This window comes from Thunnus albacares, chromosome 9 (assembly GCF_914725855.1).
Source record: "Thunnus albacares chromosome 9, fThuAlb1.1, whole genome shotgun sequence".
Taxonomy (NCBI): Eukaryota; Metazoa; Chordata; class Actinopteri; order Scombriformes; family Scombridae; genus Thunnus; species Thunnus albacares.
This window is the reverse complement of record NC_058114.1, coordinates 10400392-10416294: the sequence shown is the minus strand read 5'-3', so window position 1 is coordinate 10416294 and position 15903 is coordinate 10400392. Positions and strand designations below refer to the sequence as shown.

Below are 15903 nucleotides of genomic sequence, written 5' to 3'. Positions count from 1 at the left end.
TGGCTGTACACTTAAATGGAAACCCTCACAGAGCCGGTAGCATTGCTGTCCTCTGACGTCTTGTTTTTTATTGCCACGTTCATCATATCAGATGGAAAAATTTGAACTGCATGATGAATCCTTGTATATACATTATCATTATCGTAATTTGGCGTGATATATTCATTCTGGTTATGATCTTAAGTTCTGTTGTTCTTAACATTGCTTACCTGTGCAATATGTGACCATAATCTCCTACAATAACTGTAGCAAAATGTTCCAGCTGCTGCTTAAGAATATATGAAAAATAAGAGAACAAATTTAGGAGATATGAGGGGTTTCATCTATGTGTGCTGCATGTCACTGTAGTGACATTTGACAATCTATGCTGAGAGTCTGTGAAGAATGGAAGGTTTTCTTTTCATTAACCTGTCTCCATTCTTATTCATCCTTAATATTCCTCCCTAAGTCTGTTAATCAATCTCTAACTCCACTCTTTTACAGATATTAGTATATTACCAATCAAATTATTTGTTTTTCCCTTGATTTGAGCGTACATATGAGTTTTTAACTTGCTCTCAGCCATCATTATTACATTTATAGTTGCAAATATGCCAACAATCTTCTTTCTGTGACTGACATTCTACGCCTCTTCACCATTTCACCTCTCAGCTCTCCATCTCTCCCCGTCACCCTCCGTTCCTCTATTAGACCTGACACTGTCAGCCCTCTCCTCCTTCACTCCATCCTCTCTCTAATAGATCTGGCATTCTCAGCTCCATCCTCCCTCCTCACTTCTTCCCATTGCTGTTTACTGTCTCCATCCGGCTGTCCCTCTCTCTAATATGGTTGACATTCTTTACCCTCTCCTCCCTCCGTCTCTCCTGGCTGACTCAAGCCAAAGTGCTGCCTGGAGGGCTCTTTCGTGAGCAACAGATTTATAGTGCTCAGGGCCAAGGCCACAGGTTAAGTGCAGTCTGAACAGAGGAAAAGTGACAACAAGGCCTATGTGCATGGAGGAGGAAGACGGTTTATGTAAGACAGACTGGAGTTAATGATAGTTAGACATTAGGTAAAGATCTAGGACAAACGAATATGCTGCAAACGAAGACATCTTGGACCAACTTCTTTTACATATCTGAACTGTTTGAAGTGTCCACTTGCAATACATCAATAGGAATGCAGTTCTGTAAAGTAGCTGACACCGACCCTTAGAGTGCGACAAGCAGGAATGAATCTACAGGAATGAAGCAGGCATCATTAATGCTTGGTAATTAACAAAAATATATCAATACATCAATTATATCAATCATATATATCAATATCAATGTATCATTTTTTTATGGTTTGGGGTAAAACGGACAGACTGGCACATCAGCTACAGCTGGAGATGCCACTGGAGGTGACACTTTTCACACTATGCTTGTATTTTCTTGCATTAAAATCAAACATATCCCCAGGAGCATCACGCTTGACAAGCTGGGAAACTTTTACAGTGGCTGCAAACAAAACAACATCAGTTTTTGTGCTTCAAATGGATGCAAACTTTTGCACAACCTTCCACAACAACTTGGTCATGTTTGCTTTCGCCTCTTACAGCGAGTGCAACAGCATGCAGAAATGTGTAGCTGTTATTGTAAATTCACATGTAAGTGAGTATATATTCTAAATGAACCTGACATTGTGAATAAAGGATTACGCATTTCAATGATATTATAAAAATATGCAATATGTAAATACAAATGTCACTCCAAAATTATATGCTCACAAATACTATATTTCAAATACAGTATTGGTCAATATATCAGCCAATCTATCAATTTAGCTTTGATCACTACATATAGTAAATTGTGAGGCACTTGGTCAAAAATCCATCTTGGCTACAAGCAGGACTGGCTCACTAGATGTGATGAATTTATGACCTTGCTATACACATACTGCATGTATCCAGCTAGCCAGTATTGTGTGTGGGTGGAATCACTGCTGGCCTTCAGATAAACCAACACACTGATAACAGCTTCAGTAGGATGGCCGGTCCTGACCTGCTATTGTGTGTGTGGTAAACCTACTGTATGATAACCAAACTCAACTCAAGACTGATGACTTAACACTTATGTTTGAGAACACTCAGCCAACAATAAAAATTACACTAGATAAAATACTGTGACTATTCCTTTGACAACCTATCCTTGTCTATTCTGTTCCTTTTTCCAATTTTATTGGTTTACAGGATTTTATAAGCTTTGTGCCTTTAGTATTCTAGCAAATACATGCTGAAGTGCAGTAACACACACACTCACAAGCACATACTGTACTGTACAATAAAAAAAATGCTGAACCATAGGTCAAAGCCTGCTGGCTCTGCAACAGTGAAGCAACATGAGCTAAACACCCACATAGCATCATGGGACCAGGATGATGTGGGTGTATTGATTTCTATGTGGGAGTGGGGCAGAGGGGTGGAGCTAAAACTGGAAATGCAGTAGATGAAAGATACCCATTGAGTGATGTCTAAATGGGCATGTGGGGGTGGAGTGGATGTAATGGAGCGGGGTGGTACATAACACAGCTGAACTGGGAGAGTAAAAAAAAAAAAAAAAAAAGAGAAAGAAACAGCAGACTGGAACGGAGGGAGGGAGTTGAAGGGTGGGGCTGATGTCACAGCAGCCACACCTCACCATGGAAACGGTTGCTTAGTGATAGTGTGAGGCTGGCCAATAGGGACATTGACCCTTAAATTTTGCATCAGCACCTCACACCTGGTGATGTTCAATTAAAGGTGTGTGTGCAGAAGGAAGGACTTATTTCAAATGAGAAAGTCTGACATATTATGAAGAAAAACTCCATCAGTGTGTAATGAATAACATTTTTCTTACAGTTACACTGAGAGGTATTGAATTTAGGAACATTTATCTCAAACCTTGGTTTCACAGCACAGACATGTTTAATGTGCCATAACCATTTGGATAAATCATTTTTCAGACTTGATCTTGCTTGAATGAGGTGTGAAAATTGAGAAGACCCTGTCTCATTTCTGTATGGCTGTAATTATACTTGCTAAATTGCCTGTCATATTTGGATGTCTGTGCTTTCAACATATCATAAAATAGCAAGAATTAATTACTCTCACATGTCATGGAAAGAGCTGCACAATCTGTATGTCTGCACAGCCTATAACAAACACACACACACACACACAGAAATACATGTTCACACTCACTCACCTGGCAGAAGACAGGTTTGTAGGTTTCAGAGAACAGCTGGGTCAGTTCTTCAGAGTCACAGAGGTCCAGCGGCAGCCGGTCCACACACAGACACTTGGAGTGCAGGTTCTCCTCCTGACTCAGCTGGTTTACGTCCATCCATTGCACCATCAGTGAGCGATCCCCCTGCACAATCAGAGCAGTGTGATATAGAATCAGACCCTCCACTGCCTTCACATTCCTACACTATATCAAAAAGCCCCTCTAAGACGGATATAATATTGTAGATATGGTTTTACTTGCTATTATATATTCTGTGCAAATTTGAAAGCTTGTCAGCCCTTGAGCAAAGAGTTTTATCTTACTGTTTGAGCCAATCACAAATGCAAGGTCAGACAAAATGTTGTATAATTTAAATTTTGGTAAGTCTAGACATGGAGATTTTTTTTATAGCTTTTTTGTGTTTACACTTCCACTTTTTCCTTTCATATTCTCATGATAAACTGAAACAAAACTCAACTGGCACAACTCATATTTGTACTGATTATCTGTTCTCTCCTGTAGTGCAATTTTCCATCAACCACAGCTGATAATTGCAAAGTTTGGCAAAGTTGTGTGGGAGTAAACAATGACTGGCTGGTCCCATAATTGTCTGGTTCCTATGTTGTTGGGATCCAAATTAAATGTGATTATGGTAACTCCTCTGTAATAGCCAGTAGTCAATCCATTATGATCGAATCCTTTCTTAAAAAGTAAAATCTTATCTGGTAACTGGTTTGTTGAAAACAAATGTTTTTACTCAGGCCAGATCTTTCAAATCCCATTATGGGATTTTTTTTGGTTCTCTATATTAAAAGGATGATACCTGGAAGAAAACTAAAATACATCATCTGTACTCATTAGACACAGAATTCTTCTTTATGATCCTTTAGTTCCACCTTTTCAGTTTCATAGATACAGAAAATGCAGCAGAACAGCATCAACTAATCAAACATGACAAGATTGTTTTAACGTACCAGTGGTCGGCCCAGCAGCTCGGAGCGGGCCCGTGAAGCTGAGTCCTTCTTCATGTATTCAACAAACCCATATCCTTTGGAGTGGCCCGTCAGCTCGCTGTACACCAGGAAGGAGCGCTCGATGTTTCCGTAGGAGCGTACCAGCTCCTCTAATTGCTGCGCAGTGAAGGTGTGGGGCAGGTTGGTGAGGCAGAGCAGGGAGTCGGTAGGCTGCAGGGTGACATTGATCAAGCGTCCCCGGACAGTGCTGTGATGGAGGGAGCGGATGGCATCCTGAGCCTGGTCCCCGTTCAGCAAAGTCACAAAGGCTGGAGGAGGGGACATTATGGAGACGGCGACGAGAGGAAAAGACAGACAACGACAAGGACAAACACAAAGAAAGAGATGGACAGACAAATGGACAGGGACATGTGAGAGACGAGCAGAGACAAACACAAACATACATTTAAAGCAGACATTTAAAAGCAGGTAACAGGTAGAAAGAAGTTCATGGAACATGCAAAATGGACACACACAGTCAAAGAACATGCATAAATAATCAACATGAAAAGCAAAGAAAATAAATGACAGGCCAAATGTGGCAAAGTGACAAAAAAGTGTGAGAAAATTGTGCACGAACAACCAAAATCACAGACCGACAGTCATAAAGACAGACAGACAAATACACAGAGAGAAAGACAACACATTAGCTAGAAAGCCAATAGGGAGCCACTATGTAGGGGAATCCACTGTGACACACATACATACACTTTCTCATTTAAAGACGACAACCTACATGATATATACAGTATGTCAGAGAACCAATAATACTGATGAGTACTGCAGTATATGTAGTATTTCAAAACAATCAAATATCACTGGCAATTGCAATACATTAAGACAAATGTTTCTCTTTTTCATGTCAGTGATATCCCTTAATGTCACATTTCCCATTAACACTTCTGCTTATTATCAGATATTACTTGTTTACTCCTCTAAGAGACTCTTCTAATTCATGTTTGTTTTCTCTTTCTCTTTCAAGAGACCTGTCTCCCTTTCCTGAAACTGAAAACTTCAGCTGTATTTGGAAGAACAGTCCTGTCCCATAAAAGTCTTATAAAACAGCATAGACAGTGTATAGAGGCTATAGGTGATACAACATGAGAAAAGCCAACTGCATTTCCTGTAAGTCAATCGAGAAGTTCCAATCCATTTTATCAGTCAGTGGGGCCTTAGTAAGAACTCCCAATAAGTCACACACAAACACACACACACACACACACACACACACACACACACACACACACACACACACCTATGTATAGAGAACAGTGTTATTAGACTGGAATAGAGGAATAGGGATGACTGTATAGAACATTAAAAGCATATAAAGTAACCTAAACCTAAAGCCTTTAACATCACTGGCACCCCATCAAAACTGCCATGGATGGATAAATGGGCTGTGAAATGAAGTGGTAATAAATATATATGATATGTGTAGCTAAAAACTCAATGTTATACCATATATAGAATAGTTGGGGTACTGTGTATGATACTTTGTGATGCAGGTTGAGTATTTAATAAAAACAAACTATTTGAGCATAAGAAATATGAAAACAAGAGGCTCAGAGAATTATAAGAGAGCACTGATATGGATAACCAAAAACTAAACTACCAGAAAACTCGACAAGGACAGAAAACTGGGATCCCTGCCCAGGACACAGGATAACACTGATCTGAGCAAGCCAAAGGAATTCACCAATAACCCAACATATTAATGTTCAAGAATACATTGTTGATGTATTCAGCATTGTTAAGTTAATACACTCGACAAAAAAAGAAGAAATGACAATTCTAAAGTTAAAAAACAATAATAATAATACTCTACTTTCTGGATACTAAGTTTGGTGAAAACATAATGCAAAGCTTTGAGCCAATTAAATACTGCAGGGGGAGGAAGAGGCATAGTGCTGAGGAGGTGAGCCATCTCTCCAATAAGTCAAAAGTGACATAATATCCTGTGAAAACAGCTGTGAATTACAGGTGGGGAGGTGAGCTTCTGACCGGAGAATCACCAATTTTCACCACAAAATATGTGTCGAAAAGTGAGTAAGACTTCCCATCACTTGAGCAAAGCACAGTTGTTTCAGCTGCCCCACTGGACCTGCTCCGAGGTTAACAGTATAAAACTGAAACTGCATTGTGCATCTCTCAGGTTTGAATGTATAAACCTGAATGACTGTGAAGTAGGCATTGCCAAGATGCCAGATGCATGAATTTAGTTTTATAAAATAACTACAGCACCTTCTGCCACCTTCTGAATAGACTAACAGAATTAATTTAAATCGTAAACATTTAATTATGCCACTGTAGTAAGAACACACAGGCCATGGGCAAGGGCAAAACAAACAAACTTATGAATAAAAATGCTGGTTGATATTGATAAACAACTTTGTGATAAGCAAAGTCTATCAAAAAAAGTGTCTTCACAGCACTTTTTGGTAAACATAGGAGATAATTTATTTCATTATTAATTCATAATTAAGTAGAATAGGTCATCCGGTTTGGTACAGAAAAACACAAATTTGCATACTTCTGTTACTTTTAAGATGAATAAAACATAATTTTGTGCCAGTTTAGCTGAGACTCAAGGTTGGGCTGGTCAAAAAAACATTTTTTTTGTGGGTGGGTCTATTTAAGTGCACCTCTAATAAGTAAAGACAGGTGCGCTTTGTTCTGTGAGCGTTTGACCTGGAGGAAAATATCACTGAGCCTCAGGACAAAGCTGCTCTGTTTATGCACCTGTTTGAGCGTATATCCGAATGTCTTATCAAAGCTCCAACCTAACCTGCTCTGAACCTGACTCAAAAGTCATGCACAGATTGTACTTGAAATACCATATTTCTTCAAAAAAAAAAAAGAAAAAAAAAAGATGGTAGTCAGTTAAAAGCTGGGTCTCCAATAATGGCCAGGGGTGTGGTCGACACGAGCAAATAAAGGCCTCACAAACAGGCTGGGAGAAAAACAAGGGTGAATAAAGCAAATGGAAGCAGATCAGAAAACAAGGAGGCTTTGTGGTAAAAATATGAGCAAATATGCTTATCAAACCGAGGGCATTAGAAATAAAGGCCTTTCTCCAATATAAGCCTGCTTCCAATAAAGGCTTGGTACCCTCTGCAGGTGAGGTAAATAAAGGCCCTGGCCACTATTAGAGGAAATGTGGTAGTGTTTTGAGTTTCACCACTGTCTACATTCACTCCTGTCATGTATAAATTGGCTACAACCATGTTTATATGTCCTCATATTTCAAAAACATCCTATACAGATACGATTTTGTCTGTGTTAAGATGTGTTTTATTTTTTGGAATCTGGTGTTGTCATCGATTTGATGACATTCTAAGATAATTATTGGTGTTTTCAAATTGTATTCACACAAATCCTCAGTTAATGTGCAAGGAAAATGCATATATTGAGGGGTTTTCTAACACACACACACACACACACACACATACATACACACACACACACAGGTGCCCTGACCACGGTTGCATTTTGAGTATCCCATTTAGGTTATCCCATAATGATGCTACACATGGAGGTGAAAGAGAAAGCCTGACACCTGGCAGCATGGAGGACAAGTTGAGCATCACTTGTAGCTCTTGTCTTCCATTACTGCTGATAAGACAGAGAAGCCAAATCTGACAGAGGGCATTAATATTCAGCATTGTTCAGGTAGCCGAAACCAAAGAGGCTTTAACCTCAAATTCTGCCAGAACTCTACTCGCAGTAAATGGAAATGATAGAGATTAATATGGATGTCGACGAGTCAAAGGCAGTGATTAGAGAGTACCAGGTTACTCTATCCTACATTCCACCCCTGAATGAAACCAACCAACACTGAAAAACACTTTTATTATATTTCAAATGGAAGAGGAAACAAAAATATGTTGCCAGCACACATGACATGTGTATAAAATGATTGCCTAGATAATTATGAATATTTTAAGATATTATTAGTAAATAAACATCAAGCAGATGTGAAGTTATGCCCAAAAATTGTCGTCACAACTAAGTTTGGTTTTTGGGATTAACCTGTATGGGCAATACAGACCCTCCTGACCTCTGGCACCATGCAGGGCTTTCATCAGTGTGTAAAATCAAACAGGTATGCAAAGATATATATGCTTCACTACCAAAGTGAGCGAAAAAGACTATTTCTGAGCTATTCCAGACTAACCTCCAAACAACAGCTCATTTACTGCCAACACTCCTCCATCTGCATAATCTATGTGTACGTGTTTGTTTTTCATGCCTGCTGTGCATCAATGTGGAAAATGACCCCCAGAAACAGCAAGGGAATCGAGGTAAGAAAATAGCAGATGATTAATACCCTCTGGCTACTGTTCCAGGCATTAAAATCACACCAACACGCCTTCAATGCAATTCAGTGACAAGTTCCATGTCTGATCCTGAGTGCACAACAAACAGTCTGGCCCCACAGGAAATGGAAAGTTCAAAGCTGGAGTTTAAGTTCCAGTCCCACAAATCACTGAGTGATTGTTAAATTATTCAGCTGAAAACACTGGCAGCTGGTGTCTCTGCAACTCCTCGTAGGGATCACCGCAGCCAAAAAATTAGCAGGATGAGTAATTCTTGGTGCAAAAAAGGCACTTCAATCAGAGCCTATGCAAACTATGATTTCTCAGTCAGAACTGACAACATCTATGTTGCTTCCATTTCAAGACATTAGTTTTAGCCCTCCACCAAAAAATCTATTAATACTCTGTAGGCGTAATACTCTGAAAATTAACTGACAACATTACGCCTACAACTAATCTACGACTAATTTTGGCATTTAATTGAGGTGGTAATTATGGACAATTCCAACATTGGCTCCATGTTACTCTTGGCATTACATTTTCACTCCCTTTTCAACTCTGTTGCGGGCTGTCAAATCAAAATGTATTCAACGGTAAAACATTTGTTGAGCACAAAGCAGATCTGGAGGTGGCTTAAAAACATACAGTATGAAAGACAGGATGCCCCGACTGACCTGCTCACTAAACACCGCCTCTTTCATCTTCCATCAAAGCCACAGTGGGTATTTACATACGTAGCCAATCCCTCAACATAGAGGTCTATCATAAACAATGTCCACAAAGACTACAAAGATAGAGTATAAACTGTACCTCTGCATGTGGAGGCATTTATGATTGAGTGTTCGTGCATCTCTAGGAAGGAAAATATTAGTAAAAAAAATGAGTAACAATTGAGACATGTGCTCCACAGGCATCTTTTGTTTTTATTTGGGGTTTTTTTTTTTTTGTTTTTTACCAAGAACATCACGGTAGGCAGGTCTAATGCAAGGTCAGGATCACACAAAGAAAATCTATGGCCACCTCTCTGTATCTCTGTGTCTTCATCTATCAGCCTGCCTGTATTTGTCTTTCTCTCCCCAGCTGCATCTGTATCTATTGATCTCTCTGTGTTGTCTTTTTGCGCCTTTTCTTCCCACCTTTCTCCACTCTGACTACTGTATCTCTTCATATCTATTGGCTGTATGCAAGTCTGTCCTTTAGTCTCTCGCTACTTCTCTCTTGATCTCCATTTCCATGTGCCTCTGTCTGCCTTCAGATACCTCCCCCACCCAAATCAATTACCTCAAACCCCATCTAATACTCTTACATTCACACATACACACTCGCACACACTCTGCAATGGATCCCTTACACTAAGCTGAGAGTCTAATCTGGTTTTAACCTGCTAAGTATGCTACCTAACATTTGGCATTACGAGGAGATGGAGAGAATATGGTTTGGGTTTTATACTAAAGCTCTCTCTCTCTCTCTATTGCCTCTAATGACACAGAGCAGACCCAGAAGCGGGGGCTGACGTCAAATCCTGCTCAATACTTCTCTGGCAGTCAAAAGGAGAACTCAAAGACTCTTAAATAGCTTACAAAATAATCTTATAATTCATAGGCTGACAATCATTGAGTGGGTTACCAAGTGAACTTTGCCAAAAAAAAAGAAAGGAAAAAGAAAAAAACAAGATTTTTTTTTTTTTTCACAAGAGCGCTAACGTCTTAATTATGGGTCTCTTGGTTCTGAGCATGTCGATTATTCCCCATGTTCCTATGAGGAGTGCGTAGGGGCACAGGAAAAGAAAAGAAATCTTCCGTTGAAATCACCTCAAAGGCTGCAATTCTGCTGCCACGTTCCCTGTTGAAGGAGCTAATTAAAAACAGAGGAGTTATGAACGACGCAGCGGACCCTTGAAACCCGAGGGGCCGGTCCCTCATGCTGTGTGCGAGGTGGCCCTGCTGTTTCATCTCAGCCCCGAGGCCAAGATGAAAGTCTCAGGTGGAGAGAGGAGTCTCACGGAAATAAACAACTCAGAGGGCCGACAGGGGAGAAGTCCAGAGTATAACTTCAATCCACTCGTGTTGTCATCTTACAGCTTTCTCGATTACATCAATAGCCTGGTGCTTTTGAATTTCAGGCTGATAACTGGAAAAATATAGACAAGTAGTATTAGAATTTCAGAGCATTTTACAAGACACCTAAATTTTCATCATATGACTAAGAGAGAACACTGTTTTATATAATTCAGTTCAATGGACTCATGGAAACTGCAGCTCTGAAATGATAAGTCAATTAGCAATCAAGTAGTTGATGTGCAGAAATTAAGATTGATTAATCATTTAATACCAAAAATTCCCTGGTTTCTGCTCTAAAATGTGAGTGTTTGCTAGTTTTCTTAGTCTTCTGGTTAAGTGAGTATATTTGGGTTTTGGACCATTGGCCGAACCCAATACTTTAAAATGTTATTTTAAATATCTGATGCGCATTTCCTACTATTTTCTGACATGCTACAGTATAAAGACCAAACAACTAACCAATTTATAGGCAAAAAAATCATGGACCCATTTTTGAAATACTATCTTCAGCAATGTGTTGACAGTTTTTGACCTGGTAAGTCAACTCCGTAGTGATGCTGGTTTGGAAATTTTGAGACACAATGACTGAAATTAAGTATTTCTAGACCAATATTTAGTAAATGCATATCAAATTTTGTTCCAAGACCCTGGCTTAAAAAAATAATAGCAAAAATAAATAATGTGCACTTTGATCCAAAACTAATATCTAATTTTAGTATTTGTTTTGCCTTTTGTCTGAAATCACTTTGAAAGCATGTGACTTTGCCAGAAATAAATAAAACTATGACCCGAGGGCAACATTTGGAACATAAATGATGAATTTCACCAAAGATCAGAACGAAAGTCATCTTATCATTTTCTCATGATACTTTGGTCCCTTACAAGCCATCATGTGATAAATTATAATTTCATCCATTTCACTGATCCTCTTCTTTGCTAAAGGTGAAAAGTTGCTTGAGTAATGATGGCGAAGATTTCAGTTTGCTTTAGACATGAAAGGCAGATTAGAGGAAACCAGGGAGCTGAGGACGGTATTTAGAAATTACATCATCGTTGCAATTCCAACCTGAACTAAGGTAACTGCGTGTGAAGCAAGGCTGAGAGGCTGGAGGATGACAGGATGAGCTTTCTCTGCTGAGTCTGTTGCTCTTTCTCTATCTCTATTAATCTCCAATACACCTTACACCAGTAAAAGCACTGCACAGGTTCTGAATCATCATCCTAACAAAGAAACCCCCAAGGATGATCTTGACTTAACTGCAAAGTGCATAAATCCTCAGATCACAGCAAACATCATCTTTGAGGGGATCGCTGCTTTGATCTGGAAGGTTATCCCAACATTTGCATTGTCTGAAAAGCACGCATTACAAAAAGAGACTCTACAAACACAACAGCAAAACGATAATGATAAGTGCCTCCTTTAACAGAGTACTTGTGGTAAAACACCATCAGAAAGTATGTCTACAAATATAACGCACTCCCTAAAACAGCTGTGAGACAGCCTTGATTGTGCCTCTTAGTTCTGTAGCACCAAGAAACCCTCATCCTCCTTTGCATCTCTGTGGCTTTATTCCTCCCTGCCGCTCTCTGCTACAGTATCGACATGAGTAAACACTTCAGACGAGCAGCATCCTCCTCTCCTCTCTCTCCAGCATCCCTCTCATCCTCAGAGCCTTTTTGTCTTCCAACGTGTCGGCCCTCCCACACTCCTCTCCATCATCACCACATCCTCTTGATTCTGTTCGCTCTTTCTCCTCTCTCACTGTTACCATCTATCAGTCCCCCCACAGTCCTCCAGCTTGCAGCAACTTCCATGACAGTCCTTGAGGGGATGTTGTGGCTTCAATACTTGTTGGTGCATATGGATTTATTTCATAAAAATATGGCCAATTGTGCACCCATGTTTCAAAAGGACTGCATGTAGCACTTTAAATAATACCAGTAAATTATTATCACACTTATTTTGACAAACTGTGATACATGGTTGTAGTACTCAAGTCCAGTCTCCGTCACAAGATGTATTTTTCCATTATCTCAACTTTCCATTACCTCAGCCACCTCGACCATTACAGTCTTTAGTCCCAATCAGACAAGTTGTTTGTTTGTTTGCTTTGTTTTGCTGTCCAGTGCCATTGTCTGCTGTCACAGACTGGAGAAGCTGCTGTGCAGTCAGTTCCCCATAAAGATGCAAAATTCTGTAATATCACAAACAAGTGTAGGTAATGAATGAATTAATGAATTCAATTAATTCCATACTGTGTTTTTGCCATCTAACAATCAATGATCCTCATTTTAGATGTGTAGTTTCATGCACAAATGTACAGAAAGATACTGTATGTCATAGCACTGTATCAGAATATTTTATTGCTAATATGAATATTCTTTTCTCGGTGATGTAATCACAATTTTAGAAAATAATGTAACATTTAGGCAAATTTACATTTTCCTGCTCCTTACATGTTTCAAACATTTCTAAATCTAAAAGGATTGTACTGAGTAATTAAAGTTGTATCACAGTTTTACCCAAACAACAACAGCAAGACACCAGCATGAGGAATATTTTTTTCTTGATCTCAAAACTACTTGGACCTAGACTTGTTGTGGACTCGATTGAAGTGGTCTTGACTACAGCCGTGGTGTAGTGAAAACCAAAAACAAGAACCTTTATAATGACCTCTACAGTTTATTTTACAGTGTGTACCATTAGGTTAGATTTGATGAGAAGAAGAGGACTTCATTCTCCGTTCATTCTCCAAGTCATCATCAATGAGCCAATCCTTGAAGACAGAAACTCCTGAACTTGACAAATTGGCAGCTTTTAAAAGGTCTCCTTGTCAGGTGGAACATGGGACTTAGTGTGGCTTGGACTGTACCATATAGTTTCATTTGTCAACAATGTAAACTAGAATAAGATTTTTGTCTAATCCAGTTTTACAACAGCAAAATCGCCACACACCGGTGGAATTCGAGCTGCAACAAGTGTGGAGCTGCAATCATTTCTGTGATCATTTAGGCAAGCAGAGGCCCAATCTTGAAATTTGAAGGTAACATTAGAAATTACATTGTTGCCAAATGCAACAGAATATAAGATCAGTTTTGAAACAAGGAAGATATTAACACTTAGAGGAAGTGGATCCAAATTCAAACATAGACTACACTTAAACATGAGGCAAAGCGCTGGATTCTTACATTCTTGTGTTTGTTGTTCTTGTTGTTATCAGTAGTAGTGGTAGTATTCAAATGTTATAGTAAGGTATATGAAGTTGGTGGGTGGATGTTTGATGTATAGATGGACAGAGATGGAGAAATGAAGGGATGGAGGGATGAGATGTGTAAAGAGGCAGCACTGAGTGGATCTAACACTCGGCATCTCTTCAACCAGCCACCCACTCACCCGCCCACAGCAACATTGTTCACTCAGCATCTGTGTCCCTCTTTCAAACATTTCACTCTAAAAATGGATGCATCATTTAACATATCCACAACAGAATTTTGTGTGCTCCGTCTTAGATACAGTTTTCAAGTAAACATACTGTGTGGTAATTTGCATTTCTGGTGAAAAGATATTCATGAAAGAAAGTACACGATGTAGCCTCCTGATTGAGATTTAAATCTGAATTAATGTAAGTGCAGCTACTATAGCAGCCTGCAGTTTGAGGGAAAAGTTTAGCACTATTTGTAGATATTATAAGACAATTTGTTGTATAAATAACAGTGAGAATGCATTTGAATAATGCATGTAATCCCTCCCCTGCCGGCCATTGTATAATAAATTAATCATCTATTGATCCTTCCAGTGGATCACTCCATCTCTCGTTTATCTATCTGTCATTCCAGCTGACCCTCCCTCCATCTGTCCCCTTTTTTTCATTAGTCATTCATTCTGTCATTTTAAGTCAATCCTAACCTTCATCCTCCATCCATCAATTCAGTTCCTTTACATCCTACCACCACCCTTTCTCTTGAAACATTTCCTCTATCATTCTTCCCCCGCCCTCCCTTGCATCGCTTCCTGTCCTCTCTTCTCTGCATTCCCCCTCTTCTCCCTCATTCTTTAATGAAAACTAAACTAAACTACTACAATTAAAGCCCTTACAGCTAATGCCACGTTCACGCTATGTCGGATGGTTGGTAGAATCAGTAAGATTCACATGTTGAGGTCTTGAGAGTTTCTTGTCATCTGACAACTCAGGAAGGTTGTCATATCCATTGAATTTGAGTTCAAATACATTGGACGACAGAGTTTGGCTGATGTGAGGCGTCCATGTTTGCTTGGTTTTCAGGCCCTTTCAGAAAATTTCAAGTGTCCCCGTTGCAATTTGAGGTTGACGAGAACGCTATTTACAAGTCAGAAAAGATGTGACATGAGCGCGGCATAACATCGAACCACAAAACTGTCATGTCACTAAAACATGCACTAAAAGCATATGAGAACCGTGGAAACCTGTAAAAATTCAACGTGATCCAACACAATCTTCACCTCTCACACACATCAGTGAAACCACGCACCTGTGAAAATGTCTCACTCTCAACTGAATAAACACTCGCACGCACACCTGTGAAATAATGCACACCAGTGAAACCAGAAGGTTCCGTTTTTCTCAGGAACCGACACTGCTGAGATACAGTTACCTCCAACACATCCTACTGACGGCGGCACTGCAAAAGGGAATCTACAGTACGCAAGATAAAAAAGGCTTTGGTAATGACAAACTATTATACTATTTATAGTATTGACATAAAAAGCAATAGAAATTCTTCAGTAATATCATAGCTCATTTGGTCTCACATTCTCCCCATTTCTTTTTCTTTCACAAATGCAAACAACAAAAAGACACCGGGAAAGGGAAAACATATATATTCAAAACAACATCCTGACGATACCTCCTGGCAATACCTCAGGGAGGCTCAAGAGGTATACTTCCTCTTTTGATGCATAGAAGATTTACAGTAAGACCAGCTGTGTGTGTGTGTGTGTGTGTGTGTGTGTGTGTGTGTTTGTGATCAGCCAACTCTCATAAGCTCTCCTTATCTTTTGTGTGCATTTCTGTGTGCCTTACACATAGAAAGCAAGGTTGAAAGCTCTGATAACAAACTCAACAGAAAAAAGTATCAGACCATAACAATACGCGTGTGTGTGTGTGTGTGTGTGTGTGTATTGAATCATGTGTAGCATTGTGTATGTGTGTACTTTTGATTTGTGCAGAAGCTTCTATCCATAACAGTGAGACCAAATGTGTGTCTGTGTGTTTGTACTGGTCATGTAAATTCATGTGCACTGGTGTGA

At 39.5% G+C, this 15903-nt stretch overlaps 1 protein-coding gene across 1 annotated transcript in view; it reads right to left on the bottom strand.

Moving 5' to 3' along the window:
- raver2 (ribonucleoprotein, PTB-binding 2) overlaps positions 1 to 15903 on the bottom strand; it is a 100989-nt gene that overhangs the window by 37666 nt on the left and 47420 nt on the right. The window contains exons 4-5 of the mRNA XM_044361578.1: positions 4199 to 4506; positions 3204 to 3368 (exon numbers count right to left, since the gene is read on the bottom strand). Of these exons, the coding sequence (XP_044217513.1) occupies positions 3204 to 3368; positions 4199 to 4506 (473 nt within the window). The remainder of the gene's footprint in view (positions 1 to 3203; positions 3369 to 4198; positions 4507 to 15903) is intronic.